At 33.2% G+C, this 20,958-nt stretch overlaps 2 protein-coding genes across 2 annotated transcripts; one reads left to right on the forward strand and one right to left on the reverse strand.

The window, feature by feature from the left end:
* Positions 1-1,423: 1,423 nt before the first annotated feature.
* fam221a (family with sequence similarity 221 member A) lies at positions 1,424-15,347 on the reverse strand. Its single transcript, XM_051136817.1, has 6 exons — positions 15,201-15,347; positions 13,866-14,031; positions 13,063-13,236; positions 12,803-12,993; positions 12,458-12,689; positions 1,424-3,873 (listed from the first exon to the last, which is right to left on the reverse strand). The coding sequence occupies exons 2-6, from the start codon at positions 13,928-13,930 to the stop codon at positions 3,792-3,794; spliced, it is 744 nt and encodes a 247-aa protein (XP_050992774.1). The 5' UTR covers positions 13,931-14,031; positions 15,201-15,347; the 3' UTR covers positions 1,424-3,791.
* ccdc126 (coiled-coil domain containing 126) lies at positions 14,855-19,540 on the forward strand. Its single transcript, XM_051136818.1, has 3 exons — positions 14,855-15,175; positions 16,046-16,529; positions 18,519-19,540. Exons 2-3 carry the CDS (start codon positions 16,295-16,297, stop codon positions 18,788-18,790), a joined length of 507 nt encoding a protein of 168 aa, XP_050992775.1. The 5' UTR covers positions 14,855-15,175; positions 16,046-16,294; the 3' UTR covers positions 18,791-19,540.
* The last annotated feature ends 1,418 nt before the right edge of the window (positions 19,541-20,958 follow it).

Genomic DNA, 20,958 nt, shown 5'->3' on the forward strand with positions numbered 1-20,958 from the left:
TTCTTCTTCTGCTCATTGTATCTGACTACTTAAACATGTTACATAAAAGCCTTTATGTTAAAGAAAAGAGCTAAAAGCTGAATACGAGTCCTGAGATAAGAACGTCAAACTAATTTCGCTCCACTCAAACACCAATTGTCTCTTTTCTCACTTTTTCCACCTCTCCCTCTCTTTCTTCTTATCTCTTTCTTGTAGCGGTTTTACAATGTCTGTAAAACATGAAACTTCACATTCTTTTGTTTTTACAAAGCAGTCTGTTTCTGTTCTCTCGTCATAATTGTTATTTGACTCTGTTCATTCATAAGACGTGGTAGTTGCAAATACAGATTACTCACTGAGCAAATGGGGCCTCCATGAGAGAACTGTGGTGGCCAGACAACCGAAAACAAGCTACTGCCAATGTAAAATGAATGTACTGTACACTCTTAAACATAAAGGTTCTTTATTGGCATCAATGTTTCATGAAGAACATCCATGATACCTTTCAAATGCAGAAAAGGTTCTTTGTAGTGGAAAATGGTTCCTTAGATTTTTTAAATGTTCTTCAAAATGGTTCTTTTAAGAACTGTTCACTGAAAGGTTCTTTAGGGAACCAAAAACGGTTCTTCTATGGCACCACTGCCAAAACACCCCTTTGGAGCATTTACTTTTAAGATTAGACAGACAGACAGTGCCCATGACTACTGCTGAAATGTGAAATTAGTGAAGAAATGAGAAATATTGCCAATATAGCACCAATAGTGCTTTCTGAACGTTTCAATGCAAGGTATTTCTAAAAAATTTTTATAAAAGGGCAAAAATATTACAGATTCTTCAAGGGTTATGCTAACTTATTAATACAAATTATGTGGCCAGAGGAGGCCTCTGGGCTTCACACGACCATAATCTATCCTTGCCGGTTGGTCTTCAAAGTGCCGTCATGTGTCTGAGGGCATTTGAGAGAGTGTGGATGCAGTATGAGGGCAAATCGGAGTGTTTTGATGCACAAACGACAGAGATCATCTTTTATTACTGTCAAGCGAACCCTTATTGATTTTGCACAGCTGCGTGATTCCACGCTCGCTTTTGTCTCCCCCTTCACACTCATGGGCTCGGCGTGAATAAATAACGCCACCAATCCCACAGTCTTCATCTCTGCTCCCTCACTCCTCCTCCTCCTTTTTCAATCCTTCAAAGCACCACTGAGCAGAATAAAGGATTGGAGAGGAGCAGAAGCACCTCGAGTCACGGCCACAGAGCAGTTCCAGCGTCGATTTTCAAGCTTTTTAACAAAGAAATTGAAAAAAAGCAATTGTCTTGACGCACTTTTAGGTCTCACTGCTTTGATTCAAGGTAATTGATGTTGTTCTTTTCAACATCACACAACATAGACTCTGACAATTGTGTGGCAATCTGTCAGGTTTATGGGAGACGGAGAAGAGGCGACACTTTGCGAGGCTTCAGTGCAATTCAGTGTAATATAAACAGACTGTTAATAAAGTCTGAACAGAATCAAGAAGTGCCTATGATTCATAGTTGGACAGTTCCTGACTTTGTATAGCAAGTTTGCAGTACATAGGTCTAGCGAACAAACTCCAGAGTAAGGTTATTTGGACAGAATTATAAAGGCAACAGCAATAATCAAAAGATGAACATTTATTATTAAGCAAGAACATCCATGGACAAAAATATAAGACAAATTGAATTTTATTTGGGTGAATACAGCCACCCAAATAAATTCAATTCAAATAAATGAAACATTTAAAATAAGCATTTTAATATAAATGTATTTAACCATTCTCTGTAATCACTTTTCATCTAAATAAGTCAGATTCTCGTGCCGATGTACCAGCGAAATCTAAGCCAGTGATGGGCTGCTGTTTCCTGAGGAACTACGAACCTCTGACCGCCACCTCACATTTTACTTGTAGCTGAAAGATGCTGCAACTGACTCCATAATCTGCCTATAAACAAACAGTACTGAGATTTGATAACATATTTTAACATCAAATTAAACTGAACAATTTATGTTATGCAAGGTAAAAGGTGTTTCCATCATGCAAAATGACCACTGCTCACGCAGCTGACTGACTTCTAGTCCTTGTATGTTGCATTGCACAAAATGATATAATTTACAGCACAGTAATATGATAAATGAAATAAAATGTATACAAACCTTTATTTTGCTTAAGAAGTGCACCAAATCAGCTGTGCTGTAAACTGCTCTCTCCTGTAGAGGACACAAAAAGCCCGCGTTCTGACTGCAAGTTAGCAGCTGGGCTGTTTTGTCTGAGACAGGCTCAACCCAGCAGTTAGGTAGAAAAGATAACCCAGCATTAAAAATATTAAAAATAACCCAATAAAATGACCCAACAAGCTGAACCCAGCTTTTGGGTTAAAAAATAACCCAGCATGTTTTAGAGTGCAGGAAAAACTACCCAGCACCTGGGTAAAAAAATATTTAAAACAATCATTAAAATGACCCAGCAAGCTGAACCCAGCATTTGGGTTAAAAAAAATAGCCCAGCATTTTTTAGAGTGCAGAAAACTTACCCAGCACCTGGGTAAAAATAATAACAAAAAAAAAATACAAAAATCATTAAAATGACCCAGCAGGCTGAACCCAGCATTTTTTAGAGTGCGGAAAAAATACTCAGCACCTGGGTAAAAAATAATTTAAAAAATCATTAAAATTACCTATCAGGCTGAACCCAGCATTTTTTACAGTGCAGAAGAAACTACCCAGCACCTGGGTAAAAATAATAAAAACAATCATTAAAATGACCCAGCAGGCTGAACCCAGCATATGGGTTAAAAAATAACCCAGCATTTTTTAGAGTGCAGAAAAACTACCCAGCACCTAGCTAAAAATATTAAAAACAGCCCAATAAAATGACCCAGGAGGCTGAACCCAGCATTTGGGTGAAAAAAAATAACGCATCATTTTTAGAGTGCAGACACACAAATGGCCGCGCCCACTCTTACGGGAAAAATAAGGTGGATAGACAGTTTGATGAATGAACCTCTTACTTACATCATACATACATCTGCACTTTGTTGTTTATGATGAGAGAATTTGTAAGAGTGCAAAATTCAGTCGGACAGCGCCTGCACTGATCAACATGATCAAAACGTTTCAGCAATGACTCATCTGAGCGCTTCTGATTGGTCATTGCATTCCTAAACTCAACGAAATTGTATGTGATTGGTTATAATGCACAGCTCTAAATTTAGTTTACCTGACTCTGCGGCAGCATTTTGTCCCAGGCCCCTGGTAATTTCCAACTCGCGGACATATGCTCCACCTATGATTCATCATACTTCTTTAAATAAATCATTGATTGACAGCTGCTTCACGTGACGAATCTGAGCTATAACCTAACGCAGAGGTGAATATTTTTCAGGTTTGTTTTCTACTCTCTTCTGTTCCTCCCAAACGCCTGTCAGTCACGGCACCATGGTGACTCCGATAGCAGTACATCAGTTGCTCTAAAGACCTCAGAAAGGTTTCCATGGCAAGGAGATTAGACTTGTAAGGAGGTATATTTTGAAGTTTTCCTTCTTTCCTTGCATTTTTATAATGGTTTCCACTGGCGGAGAATTTGTGAAGAGATTTCATTGCATCTTGTCTTTAGATTAAGGTCAGTAGGGTCATAATTAATACAGTGAAGACTTATTGAAGGCATAATGACACCAAAGCATCTGTGAAGTTGGGCATCTGGGTTGATATCAACACACACACACATGCACCATCATCAAACACTCACACTAAACTGATATGTCACCTTTCAGGTTAGACATCATCCCTTCCACTAGCTTACTCCGGTGTTTTCTTTGGACACAGGTGTGTGTTTGTAGATTGTTTGCATGTTTAAGACTTCCCGTGGACACCTGCTTGGGTCAAAAAGGAGACAAAGTGTGTCACAGACAAATAAAGCCACATCAGTAATCTGAATCACAGCACTTCGTGATCTCTGCTCTGACGAACCTGGGTTACTCAAGAAAAATGGCATTATAGCGTATGGTTGACTTAATCACTACTGTGATTACTTGCTCGTTTCAGCTCAGAATTAAAATTCATGCGCTATATCACAGCGAGGAAGGGAATTAATCTGATTTCAATGTGAATCACTTTAGTGCCGCAGATCTGCTGAATCTAATCAGATTAATTAAACATTTACACCAGCTCTTTTATATGTAATCCTGTCCTGATTTTCTTCTACGTCGTCATTCAAAACCTCCGCCGGATGGTAAATTTATATTTTGTTAATAAACTGTTCCTTCTCATTTTTCTTGTGATGCATTTTTAATGAGTTCAAAGAGCCTTTTCAATTTTGTCTTTCATTCTTTTTTTTAAATTAAAGAAGGAAGGAAGCAGGACAAAGCAAGAGTTTCATTATTGTGGACTTACCACATTATCCCAACACAGCATCAATGCGTCTGCGAGTGTGTTTAGGCACATGGGTGTATTTAATTAAGCAATCTTCCCACCAACAAATCACTTGTTCATTTGATTGAAAAATAGATGTGTTCACTTTAAATGCAATTCATTATTTAAATGCATACAGCCAAGTGGCCACAGGCCCTGGTTTGTGGCCAAAGTGGCAATTTAAATGATAAAATTACTTTTAAGCAAGTTTTAAGAAACCCTCAAGGGGTTACATTAGCTGGACTTCTTAATAATACATTGTCTTTTATAAATATAAAATAAGACTTCACAATACTTTTTTTCATTTAAACTTAAAGTTGTTCATCCAAAAATGAAAATTCTGTCATAAATTACTCACCCTCATGTTGTTCCAAACCCATAAGATCTGATCTTCATTTATCTTCGGAACACAAATTAAGATTTTTTTTTATGAAATCTTAGAGCTCCCTGCATAGACAGCAACACGACTACCATGTTCAAGGCCCAGAAAGGCAGAAGGAAAATCAATTAAATAGTCCATGGAACATCAATGGTTCAACCATAATTTATGAAGCTACACGAATACTTTTCATTTGCAAAGAAAAGAAAAATAACAACTTTATTCGACAATTTCTATGTTTATGCAGGGTCAGAAAGCTCTTGAATTTCATCAAAAATATCTTCCAAAAGATGAACGAAGGTCTTAAGGGTTTGGAACGATAAGAGGATGAGTAATTAATCACAATTTTTTTCTTTTTTTTTTTGGTGAACTATTATGGTTCTAAATGAACCAGATTAGGGCTCTTGGAACCTTGCTTTCAGGGTTCTGTAATGGAACAGTTGAAGGAAATTAAATCTCAAAACAAAGAACAATTTAAGAATATTCAAGGGTTCTAAATCAAAATCTAATTAATATTAATATCATGGTCACACTTTAGTTTGGAAACCATTTGTCACTTAACTAACTCAATAAACTCCTAATTTGCTGCTTACTAAAGGGATAGTTCACCCAAAAATGAAAATTTTGTCATTAATTACTCACCCTCATGCCGTTCCAAACCCATAAGACCTTCGTTCATCTACTGAACACAAATTAAGATATTTTTGATGAAATCTGAGAGCTTTCTGCATAGACAGCAACGCACGTGACACGTTCAAGGCCCAGATAGGTCATTAACCCTAAAAAGGGCAAAACCATAAAGAGACATCAGAAAATTAATTGCTACTTTCCATCATTTTGGGACTCAAATAATACAATTTCATGATTTTTTTTAAAACTTGACTGCTATTTTCTATTTTAACATATGTATCCCCCAAGATACGCTGATACGTGGGGGTATTCGCTTGTTAAGTCTGACGTTCCGTGTCCAAACGCTCTATCAGATGCTACGAGAAAACAACAAACGGTGCTAATATACACTCACAATGTGAAATAATACTACCAAAAAAAATTACAATCATCCCCTTTAACTCCATACCGAAATTCCAGATAGCCAGACAGTCAAAACATACATATAAATAAATAAATAAATAAATATAAAAATTATGTGTTTGGGACGCTGTGAACACGGAGATTGTAGTGTACACAGTAGGTTTCAAAATGCTTAGCTTAAATGTTTAATATGAATAAACGGCTGTTGAGATAGTATTCTCAAGTGAAATAAGTTGAGGCTTGAAACTGGAAACAGCATTCGTTGATCACATTACGTCATCACTTAACAAGCAAATAAATTCACTGAAAACAGAACACTTGTTTACCAATGCTTGTTACAACATGGTTGTAATTCCTGAATGCTTCAGAATACAGACCTAACGTTGGTCTCTTTTTAAAGAAGACACATAGCAGATTATTGCTGAAGTAAAAGCATTTAAAAAAAAAAAGGATAAAAAGATAAGGAAGTTTAAGGCGAGACACTGAAGGTAAATACGGTAAAAAAAAACAATTAACTAATAGTTATCGCCTTACTTACCCAGTTGATAGATTACATTGATGATTGCAAACATTTTTTGTATTACAAGTTTTCAAAAATGTTAGGTAGTTAAATATGCAAATGAGGCATTATTTAATGAAATATGTGCTAATTTGCATACATTTCTAGTACAAAAATCTAAACACTGGATCAAGTCAGTTTCAAAACTCTTGTTTATTTATTTATTTATTTTGATATATTACAGTCAAAAATTTTTACAGAGGGAACTGTGGGTATCTCTTTTTTTATTCAGAAAATACATATATATATGAAAACATATATTTTTACAATTTTTTGGGTAATAAAATGTTGTATATAATCAAGCAAATTATATATGTATAAATAAATCCCTCTGTAAAAAAACAGGAATAAAAATGTAAAGTTTCGTGTGTGTTCAGTGCTACTGAAGTGGAGACTTATGGCTCAGTGTAAGAGAAAAAACTCATTTTGAGAAAACCGCCTTTAAAAATATGTATTTTCATTGAAATCTATTGACACAGATAGATAAAGTGCTATAAAAGAAACACTTAACCGGGTCTTTTGGATGTTTTCTTTCCACTAGTTTGAAAAAAACACTTTATGAAAAACCAAAAAGGCCAAAATCTCAAACTTGACAGGTGCATGAAAAAACTGTGTTCTTGCCTGCAGTGTCTCCCCTTAAATTTACAGTAAAGATAATGTAGTATACTATTTTTTAATATAAAATAAACATTTTATAAAATATGTTGCACTCTAAAATTGCTATAAAATCAAAGCCATATGCCTAACCAAGTTATGTTCCACATTTTCAGTTGATATCACAAAAATTGTGGTTCTTTTGAGACATTATTTGGGCAGTATACCAAAAATAAGCACTGGGTTACACCCAAACTCTACTGAATTTTTTTGATGCAGATTTCTGTCACAAATCAATCCATTTCTGTCAATGTAAATTCACTTCTATTACAAAACACTCCCCAAATATCAAACTTTGACTGTCAGACCTTTCCAACGATGTGTGTTTTAATTTGATTTTCTAAAACACAAGCCACAAAATCACTGAATATGTATTTATATATCTTGATTTATACTCCTAAAAGGGCAACATATTCCCTGAGATACAAACATTTACAGACAGATTACAAAAAATGTAAGCTTTTAATTAATAAAATTTCAATGTAAGCTAATAAGCTAATGCCAAACAACAGCTTTTTAAACAGGTAAGTCCCCTCCAACATGTGTAAATATGTGAACCAGATCCACTTTTATCTGAGAGTAAGTAGATTTCCCATGACGGTCATGCAGATTTAAAAGCTTCCTGTGAGCTAAACGGAGAATGCAGAAACAAAGTCACCTCATCTAAATATTCACAACAAACACCCTTTCAAGATGAAACCAAGAAATAAGACCTACACTTTCACTGCTTCTCCCCACAGCTTCTCATATCTTTGTATTTCCAAGGATATGTCGCCCCTTTTAGTGTTAAAATTGTCCATGTGACATCAGCTGAACCAGCTGTAATGTTATGAAGCTATGAGAATATTTTGTGCACAAAGAAAACAACGACTTTATTCAACAATTTCTTCTCTTTTGTTATACGTGAATGCACGTCGAAGACTGACAGAGTCAGAAAGCTCTCGGATTTAGTCATAAATATCTTCATTTGTGTTCCGTAGATAAACAAAGGTCTGACAGGTTTGGAATGATATAAGGGTGAGTATTTAATGACAGAATTTTAATTTTGGGGTGAACTATTCCTTTAATAGTTAAAGTAGTGTTACATTTAGGTATGAGTTGGGATTAAGGGATCTAAATTATGCACAATAAGGTATTAATAAGTGTTTTATAAGTACTAATAAACAGCCAATATGATAGTAATATGTGACCCTGGACCACAAAACCAGTCTTAAGTCTGGGGTTTATTTGTAGCAATAGCCAAAAATACATTGTATGGGTCAAAATTATTGATTTTTCTTTTATGCCAAAAATCATTAGGAAATTAAGTAAATATCATGTTTCATGAAGATATTTAGTAAAATTCCTGTAAATATATCAAAACTTAATTTTTGATTAGTAATATGCATTAGTAAGAGCTTCATTTGGACAACTTTAAAGGCGATTTTCTCAATATTTTAATTTTTTTGCACCCTCAGGTTCCATATTTTCAAATAGTTGTATCTCGGTCAAATATTGTCCTATACTAACACAAAATACATCAGTGGAAAGCATATTCATTCAGCTTTCAGATGATGTATAAAGCTCAATTTCGAAAAATGGACCCTTATGACTGGTTTTGTGGTCCAGGGTCACATATGTGTGCTAATAAGCAACTTGTTAATAGTGAGAACTGGTCCTTAAAACAAAGTATTAACAACATCATTAAAGAAACACATAAACAGGCCAATTATTAATGTCTGTCCTAATGTTTGGGGTTATGTCATTTCGATCAAGTATGACTTTCTTTTTTCCATAGAACACATTAGGGATATTTTGAAAAATGTTCACACCACTCTTTTCCGCACAGTGGCCACAGACTATCAAGCTCCTGAAAGAACACAATTGTGACCCTGGACCACAAAACCAGTCATAAGGTCATAAGGGTACATTTTTGAGATTTATACAACATCTGAAAGCTGAATGAATAAGCTTTCCATTGATGTATGGTTTGCTATGATAGAACAATATTGGCCGAGATACAACTATTTGAAAATCTGGAATCTGAGGGTACAAAAAAAAAAAAATCACCTTCAAAGTTGTCCAAATAAAGTACTTAACATTGCATATTACTAATCAAAAATTAAGTTTTGATGTATTTAAGTAGGAAATTTACAAAGTATCTTCATGGAACATGATCTTTACTTAATATCCTAATGATTTTTGGCATAAAACAAAAATCAATTTTGACCCATACAATGTATTTTTGGCTATTGCTACAAATAAACCCCAGTGACTTACGACTGGTTTTGTGGTCCAGGGTCACAATTCATTATAAAACCATTTAAAAAAACCTTCTGAACCCATTTTTTTGGTCACCATTCACTTTCATCATTGTATGAAACAGAGCTGATTGCTTCTTCTGCCATTTGATAGATGAAAGAAAATCATATAGTTTGAAATGAAATGAGGGTGAGTAAATTACGACGTTTTTTTCTTTTAATTTTTTAGTGTATGTACAACATTGCAGTGAACAGCAGCCAACCAGTAAGCTTAGACCCACTTTATACTATGTTTTCTCCTGCTCTCAGTGTCTTTAACTGATTTCTGTGTAACTAAAGATTTGAAGCTGAGGGATTTGGAGGAGGGGGACAAAAGAGAGGGAACGAATTAAAGATATCATTGAAAAGGTAGAGAGGCGCAGGGTGCATAATATAATACCATCTAAATGAGGCTTAATATAAATAGAGGACCAGGCAAAGAGCGGCAGTACAAAAAAGACTTCTAAATAAATCAGCGAGGTATTTGCGGCGATGAAAAATCCACCAATGAGCCGCGAGTTTTATTTCAAGTGTGGTAATGAGTAGAGTCTGTGTTTGGTCTCTTTTTCATCACCGACGTCACCAAAGGCAAGTCTCGCAGGTCACACACACTCGCTTTTGCGCATTTCATGAGACAGACAGATGTTCTCGAGAGCAATTGAGTGGAGATGTATATCAGAACAGATGAAGAGTGTATGAACATATAAAGAGGAAGTCGTAACGAATCCAATCTAATGGAATCTTGAGGAGCTTAGGATGAGTCATGAAACATTCACAAATACAAAAACAGAGCAGCACATTCAAACATATTCTGAGATTCAAAACACACACACACACACAGTGGAAGACAGAGCTAGTCATGCCCAGCACATGCAGCAAACCATTCTAGTGGAACTGTACCAATGATTAGGGGTGAAATTGTTTCTTCTTTCTTTCTGCTTCTTGAACAGAAAGCGATTGAATGCGAGCCACAGAGCCTGCGGAGTTCACAGAGCACGCAGCCCTCTGTGTCTCATAGATAGAGCACAAACACTCTTTTAATTACGCCCTTTAATTGCTATTATTGTTCTGAACATTAGCAAGTAGAGAGGAGCAATTTAAAGCCAATTCATTGAAAACAAAGAGACATCTCTCTCACACAGTCAAGTTAATGCTGGTGAATGGAAGCAAGGGCATGTGTATCACTAATGACCTCTGCTGGTCAAAAGTAAGAACTATATCAGTAATTTTACCAATTTAAATCAATTGAAATCAATTTCTTTTACACTGTTAGCAAAATTCAGAAAAGGAAATTAAAAATGATCTGCTACAAACAGTTACAGACCTAATATATAGGTATAATAATATATTTCTCTTATATTCATATACATGTTCACTCAAAACTTTTATTCTTTTAGACACTTGAATCGCATGAGTGTTTTTAATAAATATTTTTTTTTTGTCTAAATATTTGTTGAAGTTTTTTGTGGGTCATGGAGCACTGACAGTTAACTCAACTAAAGTCTTAATGCTAAATGAAATTAATTAAATGTTTTAAATTATTACAGTTGTTTATTACATGTATTTATTAAAAATTAAATTATGAAACATTGATAATTAACTTAACTAAATATTTTATACTAAATGAGAAACTAAATAAAATTATTAAATGTATTAAATAATACCGTTGTGTATTTAATGTATTTATTACAAATTAAATTATGGAGCATTGATAATTAACTCAACTAAATTTGTAATACCAAATGAGAAACTAAATAAAATTATTAAATGTATTAAATTATTACAGTTGTGTATTAAATGTATTTATTAAAAATTAAGTTATGGAGCACTGATAATTAGCTATATTTTTAATATGAAATGAGAAACTAAATAAAATTATTAAATGTATTAAATAAAACAGTTGTGAATTTAATGTATTTATTACAAATTAAATTATGGAGCATTGATAATTAACTCAACTAAATTTGTAATTAAATGAGAAACTAAATAAAATTCTTAAATGTATTAAATTATTACAGTTGTGTATTAAATGTATTTATTAAAAATAAAATTATGGAGCATTAACAGTTAACCCAACTAAATTCTTAAAACTAAATGAAAAACTAAATACAATTTTTAAATGTATTAAATGTATTTATTAAAAAAATAATTATGGAGCATTGATAATTAACTCAACTAATTTTTAATGCTAAATAAGAAACTAAATAAAATTATTAAATGTATTCAATTATTACAATGGTGTATTGAATGTGTTTATTGAAAAATTTAATTATAAAGCATTGATAATTATCTAAATTCTTAATACCAAATGAAAAGCTAAAGAAGATTATTAACTGTATTAAGTTATTACAGTTGTGTATTAAATGTATTTATTAAAATTAAATTATGGAACACTGATAAATTAACACAACTAAATTCTTAATACTAAATGAAAAACTAAATAAAATCATTAAATGTATTAAATTATTACAGTTGCATATGAAATTTATTTATCAAAAATGAAATTATGGAGCACTGACAGTTAACAAAATTCTTAAAACTAAATGAAAAAACTAAATAAAATTATTAAATGTATTAAATTATTACAGTTGTGTATTAAATGTATTTATTAAAAATTAAATTATGGAGCACTGATAATTAACTCAACTAAATTGTTAAAACTAAATAAAAACTAAAACAAAAAAAAAACAGACAATTTAAAAAATAATTTATGTATATTTACGTGTTTTAAATAAGTTTGATTATTTACATTTATTAATCACAATATCAACATGAGTTATGAATAGTTTTATTAGTATTAAGTTAATTTATATTAATGTTAATATTACTGTGTGATATATACTGTGTCTATATATATATATATATATATGCATTTATATTAATATTATGATTAATAAATATACACTGTAAAAATGTTGGCTACGATTATTTACCACAGCTTAGCAATACACAGCAATTGCTAATTTGCAAATACAATATATATTGTATTTGCAAAATATTGCAATACACAAATTTTTAAAATTAGCTCTCAGGCTAAACAGAAAGCATAAAATGTAATATAATTACATAAGAGTAATGTTGACTCTAAGAGTGTGTGCTAACCTAATGTTTGTTGTGGTATTACTATGAGGTGACACATAGCCTACTGTGTGTGCTGTTCACATGTATTGCCTATGCCACTTGGATCCAGTCTCAGGTAGCCGTCCACCAGTGAGCTGAACCCAGTTAAGCCTCCCATAGCCGCATAAGGAACAGCTCTGCCCACCGGACGACCCCGTGCCATGCGCTCCTCCTTGGTTTCAACTAGCGTCACATGGGCATATCCAGGCTGACCACATCCACAGGTGAATGGACTTCGATAGCCAGTGCAGTGAGTGCCTGAAGGTAAACAGGTAAGATTAGTTTTATGTTTTACTAAATGCTTACATGTAACATGATAAATTATGTTAGCTTTTAATCAATAATAGAGAATGCAATGGAGGGAAACTCACATTTCTTGCACTGGTGCCCTATAGCTTCACTATGCTCAGTGGTTGTGTGTTTGCATTGACAGCGTACTGGTTTAGAGCCGCTGATATGAACATACTCATAGGATACACACTGACAACCTTTGACCCTACAGGGCAAGAGTATAGGCCTTTCCTTCGGCAACTCCTCAAAGTCTGTGCAATGTTGTTTATACCTAAGAATGAAGCAGAATTATTGAATAATCTGTTTGTGTATGTGTGTGTACATGACTGGTGATCCATACCTGTGTGCACAAAAGCAAGGTGTCTCTGGTCCAATGAGTTTGCAGTCTATTTGTCCCGGGACGCCAAAACTGACATAAAGGCGGTTCTGCATTCTTCTTGGCACGACTGTCTCTTTGTATTTCTTGTACTCTTCCTCTGAAAACAGCCTCCCTCCATCATCTTCCCCAACAATCCTTGCAAAACAGGATATTCAGTAATTAGAATAGTTTAGAATTCAACTTTTTCAAACCCAAAAATCGACTTACTGTGTTTGCACTGAAAATTTTGCACTGACCACGTGAATAGACTTTAGTTACACCGATTTCCTCAAACAAATCCTTACCAATGTTTAACCATGTTTTTACTACAAATAAAACCAAAAAAGATGGTTCCATCACCACGGAAAAAAAGCATATGGGTGAGACTTCCGGTTCATTATCCACTATAGGAAAATAAGGAGAAGAATAACAACGTGCAGTACTGTTCGCACTACCAACCAGTGTGTTCATAATTAAGATAATGCATTACAATAATATGGTAAGACAATGTGCAATATCAAGCAGAAAAATAACTGAAAAAATAGCTGGTTGCGAAGCCAGACTCATAAAATTTACAAATGGCTGCGCCCATACTTACGTGAAGAAAAAGGTGAACCGTTAAACCATGGTAACCACAAATTAACCATGGTTTTGCTACACTTACCATCGTTTAGCCATGGGTTTTGTAGTAAAACTGTGGTTATACAAGCGCCAAAAACATGGTTAACGTTACCACACTTTTACTTTAATAAAAAACCATAGCTGATTTTTGTAAGGAAACCCACCTTCTGTATTCTAAATAGGCCTCCACTGCATTGGTTGCTTGTTTGTTGATGTGTATCTTTTCCATTTCACTGCGATTGTGAATCTTTTTTGTCGGTTGTCGGTATAAATTACTTCACACTGACACTGCAGCTTGTTTGTAATGAAGGTTGTTGTTGGCGTCTGTTTCTAGGCAACGACGAAACAACAGTGATCAGTTTTCCCTAAATAGTCTAAACTAGGTAAAGGAACACTAGTAAAAAATATCTGAATGTAAAAATCTAACCAGTAACATTTAATATACACTCACAACAATAATAATACATTCCTAATACGTTTGTACACGTGAACTACATTTCCCATGCTGCCTATTACGTGAATGACGTGCGTCAGACTCACATCAGTGAACAGTTCCAAACAGTTCTTTTCAAAAATGATTCAGTGATTCTTTTACGTTATTACGTAGCTGCGTCATCATAATTTATATATATATTGGCAAAAATACAACGAATACGTAGGCACATGCAACTGTCTATTGCGTTTAATAGTTTATTAACAAAGGTGTTTATTGTAATGTTATGCCCATAAAACATAAATTGCATCAGCAATTAATAATACTATTTTTATAGCTGATTTTTTTTTTTCAAGTCAAGTCATACAATCAGCTCGTACATAAACATAAACATACTTATAGAACATTTTATTCGTATTTTGCATTTCTGCACTTACTTTTCGGTCCATCTGGACATTATAAACTCGAGAACTGCTCAAACTGATTCGTAAAAAAACCGCTCAACCTGCGTCCCAATGCGCATACTATCCACCCTAAATTCTATGTGATACTAGTAAATTTCAATACTAATTAGGGTTAGGGTGGACAATATGCACATTGGGATAGTATGCACGCAGGGGCAGTCCAATGTGAAAGAATCGTTTAGAACGATTTTGTGAACTGATCCACTGAAAAGATTCGACTCAAAAGAACGATTCATTCACAACCGGACTTCGCTGGTGCTGATGACGTCGTACGCAATAGCTCGTGTTGTCACCGCAGGGAAATACAACTGAAATTTTTCAGATTTAGTTCCTAGATTCGCTGCCCCCAACAGCTCCGAGCGATGATTTGGCATTTATTTTAAGGCGTTACCTGTAAAATAATTACCTTTTCACTTTATACAGAGGCGCCTGCTTTGAAGTTATGCTGTAGTTTGAATATTGTTTTATTATGACAGATTTTTTAAGATAGGCTTGCTAGGGCTGCCGTGCAAACGTGCTAAGAAGATGCCAACAATTTGGAGTCCACGAATGTGTCACCTTGACCAAAGTATTTAAGGTAATTTCTATATTAGCTATATTACCGTAGCAGTCTCATCAGGCTGTTCCAGCTGTTCAATACCTTTCACACCCGGCCTTGTCTTAAAGCGATAATAGTGTGTTTGCAATAGTACAGTCGATTTCGTTGAATTGCTTAATATCAGTGTGCAACCTTGAGAACCGAGTGAAAAAGATAAAACCAGCATGTGTACAAACATGATATGAATTCAGCCAGAATGCTAAAAGCTATGTGCATTTGCTTATACTGCATACCAAATATCAGTGGATTTGTTTTTGTTATTGATAACTAGCTTTATACTAATAGTTAAACCAAGTAAATGAATAACTCTCTAACATTGTTTAACTACTAATCACGATCTTTTCAGCAAAGACATGATATGCCTGACCTCAGATTTTTAACCCAGTTTTATGCTGTATTTCCCATATTAAATTTCATGTGACTATACTTTGACAGCTTTGCAGCTGAAAACAATAGTTTGACAGGGTGGAGCACACATTGTGAATCCCCCATACTTTGATCATTCACAAGCTTGATTAATATTATAAATATGCAAAAATTCTACATTTTAACTTCACCTGTTTTTGTGATGTGATGATTAAAAGTGGTCATATTTCTCCCTCCTGCATTATTAATTTATCTAAAGCACCGTCTCATTGAGTGATTTGTGAATGGTTGGAGAAAAGCACTGTGACCATAGAGAAAGAGAGTGATGACAGGGCTTCTATTCACTTGTGGATGGAAACGTAATTTATTCATATAAACTGAAATATAAGGCTTTGTGTATTAACTGCGACTACAGCAATTTAATATGATTAATCAAATTTTCTGCTTTTTTTTTTTTTTGTGTGTTTGTGTTGTGTTTGACAGGCACCTGACGCCCATTCAGCAATAGACAATTGCTTCCAATCTCCATGCTTAATTTCCTAGTCAAAACAGCTAAACAAATGCATGAGATCAGTAACCTTATTACCGGATCTTCTCCCCATTCCTAATTTTAACCTCCACTCTGCTTTTTCACGCCTTAAATTATTCCCGGCCCTGAACCTGACACCCTCTTATAAACCTGTCCCCACCCTGTCCCCTTAACCCGGGTCCCATCAGACCTGCAGCATTGCCATGCTGGGCTGTCTGCTGCGTCGGAGCATGTCTCACAGACTGAGTGTGTTTCTGGTGGTCTTCGGCCTGGCCTGGTGTCTGCTGCTGCTTCACTACACCGTCACACAACCACGGCGCGAAAGCAGCGCAGAGCTCCGCCAACAGATTCTCGAGCTTAGCCATCGCTATGTCAAAGTCCTGAGCGAGGAGAACCAGAACCCTTCAGGGCCACATGGCACATCCATGGCAGGATATGGTGAGAATTTTTATTATATTCATTATTTAATCACCCTCATGTCATTCCTAACCTGTATGCTGTATTATAATCCTAAAAAGCACAACAAATGTATGACTTTCACAATAGTCATAGAATTATTTTGTGATTTTTCTTGATTAATCGCATACAAAATAAAAGTTTGCGTTTGACTAATATGTGTGTACTGTGTGTAATTATTATGTATATATAAATACACAGAAATTAATGTATATATTTAGGAGAAACATGTTATTTATGTACAAAATATTTGTATTTATATATAATATAAATTCTATACAAATTATAATAAATACATATACTTGTAAATATTTCTTAAATATATACTTGAATGGGCTTGTATTTATGTATACATAATAATTACACACAGTACACACACATATATTAGGCAAACTTTTATTTTGTATGCGATTACTCGTTTGCCAGCCCTAATTAAAATTCATTAGAGTGTTAATTTTCTTTTATGTTTTCCCTTTACAATAAGGTACCATTTGTTAACATTAGTTAATGTATTAACTATCATGAACTAACAATTAAAACATTTACAACATTTATTTATCTTAAAGTAATGAACAATTGGATTTTTATTAACTAACATTAACAAAGATGAATACATTTTGGGAAAAAATTGCTAATTAAATTAAAAATGTTATTTTTAGTAACTAACACTAACATATATATATACATGTATACACACACATTATCAGTCAAAAGTTTTTGAACAGGAAGATTTTTAATGTTTTTTTTTTTTAAAAGAAGTCTCTTCTGCACACCAAGCCTGTATTTATTTGATCGAAAGTACAGCAAGAACAGTAAAATTTTGAAATATTTTTACTATTTAAAATAACGGTTTTCTATTTGAATATATTTTAAAATGTAATTTATTCCTGCAATTTCAAAGCTGATTTTCATCATTACTCCAGCCGCATAATCCTTCAGAAATCATTCTAATATTCTGATTTGATGCTTAAAAAACATTTATTATTAATATTATGTTGAAAACAGCTAAGAAGAATTCTTTTCAGGTTTCTTTGGTGAATAGAACGTTCAGAAGAACAGCATTTATCTGAAATATAAATCTTTTGTAACATTATAAAGGTCTTTATCATCACTTTTGATTAATTTAAAGCATCCTTGCTAAATAAAATTAATAATTTCTATAATTTCTTTCCCCCCAAAAATTATACTGACTCAAAGCTTTTGAATGGTAAAGTGTATAATGTTACAAAAACTTTTTATTTCAGATAAATGCTGACAGTTGTATCTTTTTATTTATCAAAGAATCCTGAAAAAATGTACTCAACTGTTTTAAATATTAATGATGATGATAATAATAATAATAATAATAAATGTTTCTTAAACAGCAAATCAGCATATTAGAATGATTTCTGAAGGATCATGTGACGCTGAAACTGGAGTAATGATGCTGAAAGTTTTGCTTTGGTCACGGGAATAAATTACACTTTAAAATATATTCAAATAGAAAGCAGTTATTTTAAATAGTAAAAATATTTCACAATATTATTGCTTTTGCTTATAAGTGTAACCTTGTTGAGCAGAAGAGAATTCTTTAAAAACAGTAAAAATCTTACTGTTCTAAAACTTTTGACTGTAGTTTATATACATTATATGTTTCTCATTGTTAGTTCACGTTAGTTAATGTGCTGTGAACAAATACAATGAACTCCAGATTTTAAAAATGTATTTTCAAATGTTGAAATTAACATTAAAAATGAGGGCTGTAGAAATATTTTTTTTATTTTATGTTAACTCATATTTATCGTTAACTAATATTAATCTATTATTGTAAAATGTTTTCATTTATAAAATATAAACACATCATTCATTCACACAGTTTTTTTTGTGACGCTTGTGTGAATGAATAGCATGCTTAGCATTCAGGATGGGTGTGGTAGAAAGAGGTTTAGAAATAACATACTAATCCTGGCCTTATCTCTTGTCCTGTTGAAGCTGACTTGAAGAGGACAATTGCTGTGCTGTTAGATGATATTCTCAGCCGTTTGGTGAAGTTGGAAGGGAAGGTGGAGGCTGCTGTGAACGCCTCCATACAGAACATCTCCCATCCTGCTGCTGGAGCTGGCCCTCTCCTTGCAGCCAGAGTCACCGTTTCCAGGTCCACCAAACAAAATATGTCTGCCCACCGGCCGGACAAGCGCAGTAACCCTCTGCACTTCCTGCCACAATCACCTAACAGATCACATAAGCCGCACTCTTTAAAATAGCAAACTGTGGCCATGGACATCTTCTGCATCCCTGCAGCAAAGACTGAAATACAGAGATAAATATATCTATATTTTTTAGACTAAAGCAGCTTTTAGACATTTTTTTTCTTCTGTTGTGCACATGAGCTTCAGCTTGATTGTTTTGTCTTATATTCATGGATCACAAATATATTTTATAACTTAATGTGCAATATGGAATATAAGATATGAGAGCGTGATAGGATGCGTTTTCTAACAGAAGACTGTTTTTTGATATACGGATGAGTGTTTCATAATGTATCTGCAAAAGACACCATGTACAGCATTCTCTCCACAGCTAGCTAACGGTGTGTAGTGCACTTAAAAGGAACCCAGAGCGAAGGTTTACACGTAGCACCTTGTTAATTGTGAAGACTTGCAATGCATTAGCTATTGAAATGTGGAGGAAATGAGCTAATCCAAAGAATAATCTCATTGAATAGTTGATTGATGGCTCTATAACAGGCTGATTTGTTTAAGGGTGGGGATATACCTCAGTTGCTGTTAGTACATGGAGCTGAATCCCAGCAAAACTGAACGCAGCATTAAGCTTAAGAGGAACTGTACCGGACAACACAACTCATTCCATACAATAAAACATGTACCAGGCTTCAGTTGTGTCAGTGTATGCAAGAGCTGGAAACATTCATTTGGGCAGTTAATGTGATCAAATGAAAATAGAAAAAATGTTTTCTTCAAGGTTCACTACCAGTCAAAAGTTTTTGAACAGTACGATTTTAATGTTTTAATGATTTTAAAAGTTTCTTCTGCTCACCAATCCTGCATTTATTTGATCCAAAGTGCAGTAAAAACAGTAAAATTCTGAAATATTTTTACCATTTAAAATAACTCTTTTGTATTTGAATATATTTTAAAATGTAATTTATTCCTGTGATTTCAAGGCTGAATTTTTAGCACCATTACTCCAGTCACATGAACCTTCAGAAATCATTCTAATATTCTGATTTGCTGTTTAAAAAGCATTTATTATTATTATTATGATGTTGAAAACAGCTGAGTAGAATTTTTTTCAGGTTTCTTTGATGAATAGAAAGATCAGAAGAACAGCATTTATCTGTAATAGAAATCTTTTGTAACATTATAAATGTCTTCATCCACTTTTGATCAATTTAAAGCTATCTATCTATCCATCTATCTATCAATACATTTTTTATTTTGGATATATAGTCTATAAATTATATTAATACAGGTAGTGTATACTTATACACACAAAACATTATCTATCTGTCTATCTATACTTTGTTTTGGATATGTTGATTTATATTTGCTAGTGTATATGTATACATACAAAACATTTATCTATCTATCAATATATTTTTTGTTTTGGATATATAATCTATAAATTATATTAATACAGTTAGTGTATACTTATACATACACAGAACATTATCTATCTATCTATCAATCTATCTATCTATCTATACCTTTTTTATTGTGGATATATCAATTTATAATCTGTAAATTATAATAATACAATTTGCAAGTGTATATTTAGACAAAACCTCTATCTATCTATCTATCTATCTATCTATCTGTCTGTCTATCTATCTGTCAATCAATACATTTATTTTGGATATATAATCTATAAATTATATTAATACAGTCAGTGTATACTTATACACACACAAAGTATCTATCTATCTATACTTTGTTTTGGATATGTTGATCTATATTTGCTAGTGTATATGTATACATACAAAACATTTATCTATCTATCAATTAATATATTTTTTATTTTGGATATATAATCTATAAATTGTATTAATACAATTAGTGTATACAGAAACATTATCTATCTATCTATCTATCTATCTATACCTTTTTTTATTGTGGATAAATCAATTTATAATCTGTAAATTATAATAATACAATTTGCGAGTGTATACTTAGACAAAACATCTATCTATCTATCTATCTATCTATCTATCAATACATTTATTTTGGATATATAATCTATAAATTATATTAATACAGTCAGTGTATACTTATATACACAAAACATTATCTATCTATCTATCTATCTATCTATCTATCTATCTATCTATCTATCTATCTATCTATCTATACTTTGTTTTGGATATGTTGATCTATATTTGCTAGTGTATATATATACATACAAAACATTTATC

This window comes from Labeo rohita, chromosome 19, assembly GCF_022985175.1.
Source record: "Labeo rohita strain BAU-BD-2019 chromosome 19, IGBB_LRoh.1.0, whole genome shotgun sequence".
NCBI lineage: Eukaryota > Metazoa > Chordata > Actinopteri > Cypriniformes > Cyprinidae > Labeo > Labeo rohita.

Excerpts from the sequence above, each read along its gene's own strand:
- fam221a (XM_051136817.1), bottom strand. The coding sequence starts at position 13,930 with ATGGAAAAGATACACATCAACAAACAAGCAACCAATGCAGTGGAGGCC. Across the intron at positions 12,994-13,062 it reads CCTTGCTTTTGTGCACACAG|GTATAAACAACATTGCACAG; the intron begins GTATGGATCACC and ends CTTCATTCTTAG. Across the intron at positions 3,874-12,457 it reads ACATGTGAACAGCACACACA|CAGGTGTCCACGGGAAGTCT; the intron begins GTAGGCTATGTG and ends TTTTGACCCAAG.
- ccdc126 (XM_051136818.1), top strand. The coding sequence starts at position 16,295 with ATGCTGGGCTGTCTGCTGCGTCGGAGCATGTCTCACAGACTGAGTGTG. Across the intron at positions 16,530-18,518 it reads CACATCCATGGCAGGATATG|CTGACTTGAAGAGGACAATT; the intron begins GTGAGAATTTTT and ends GTCCTGTTGAAG.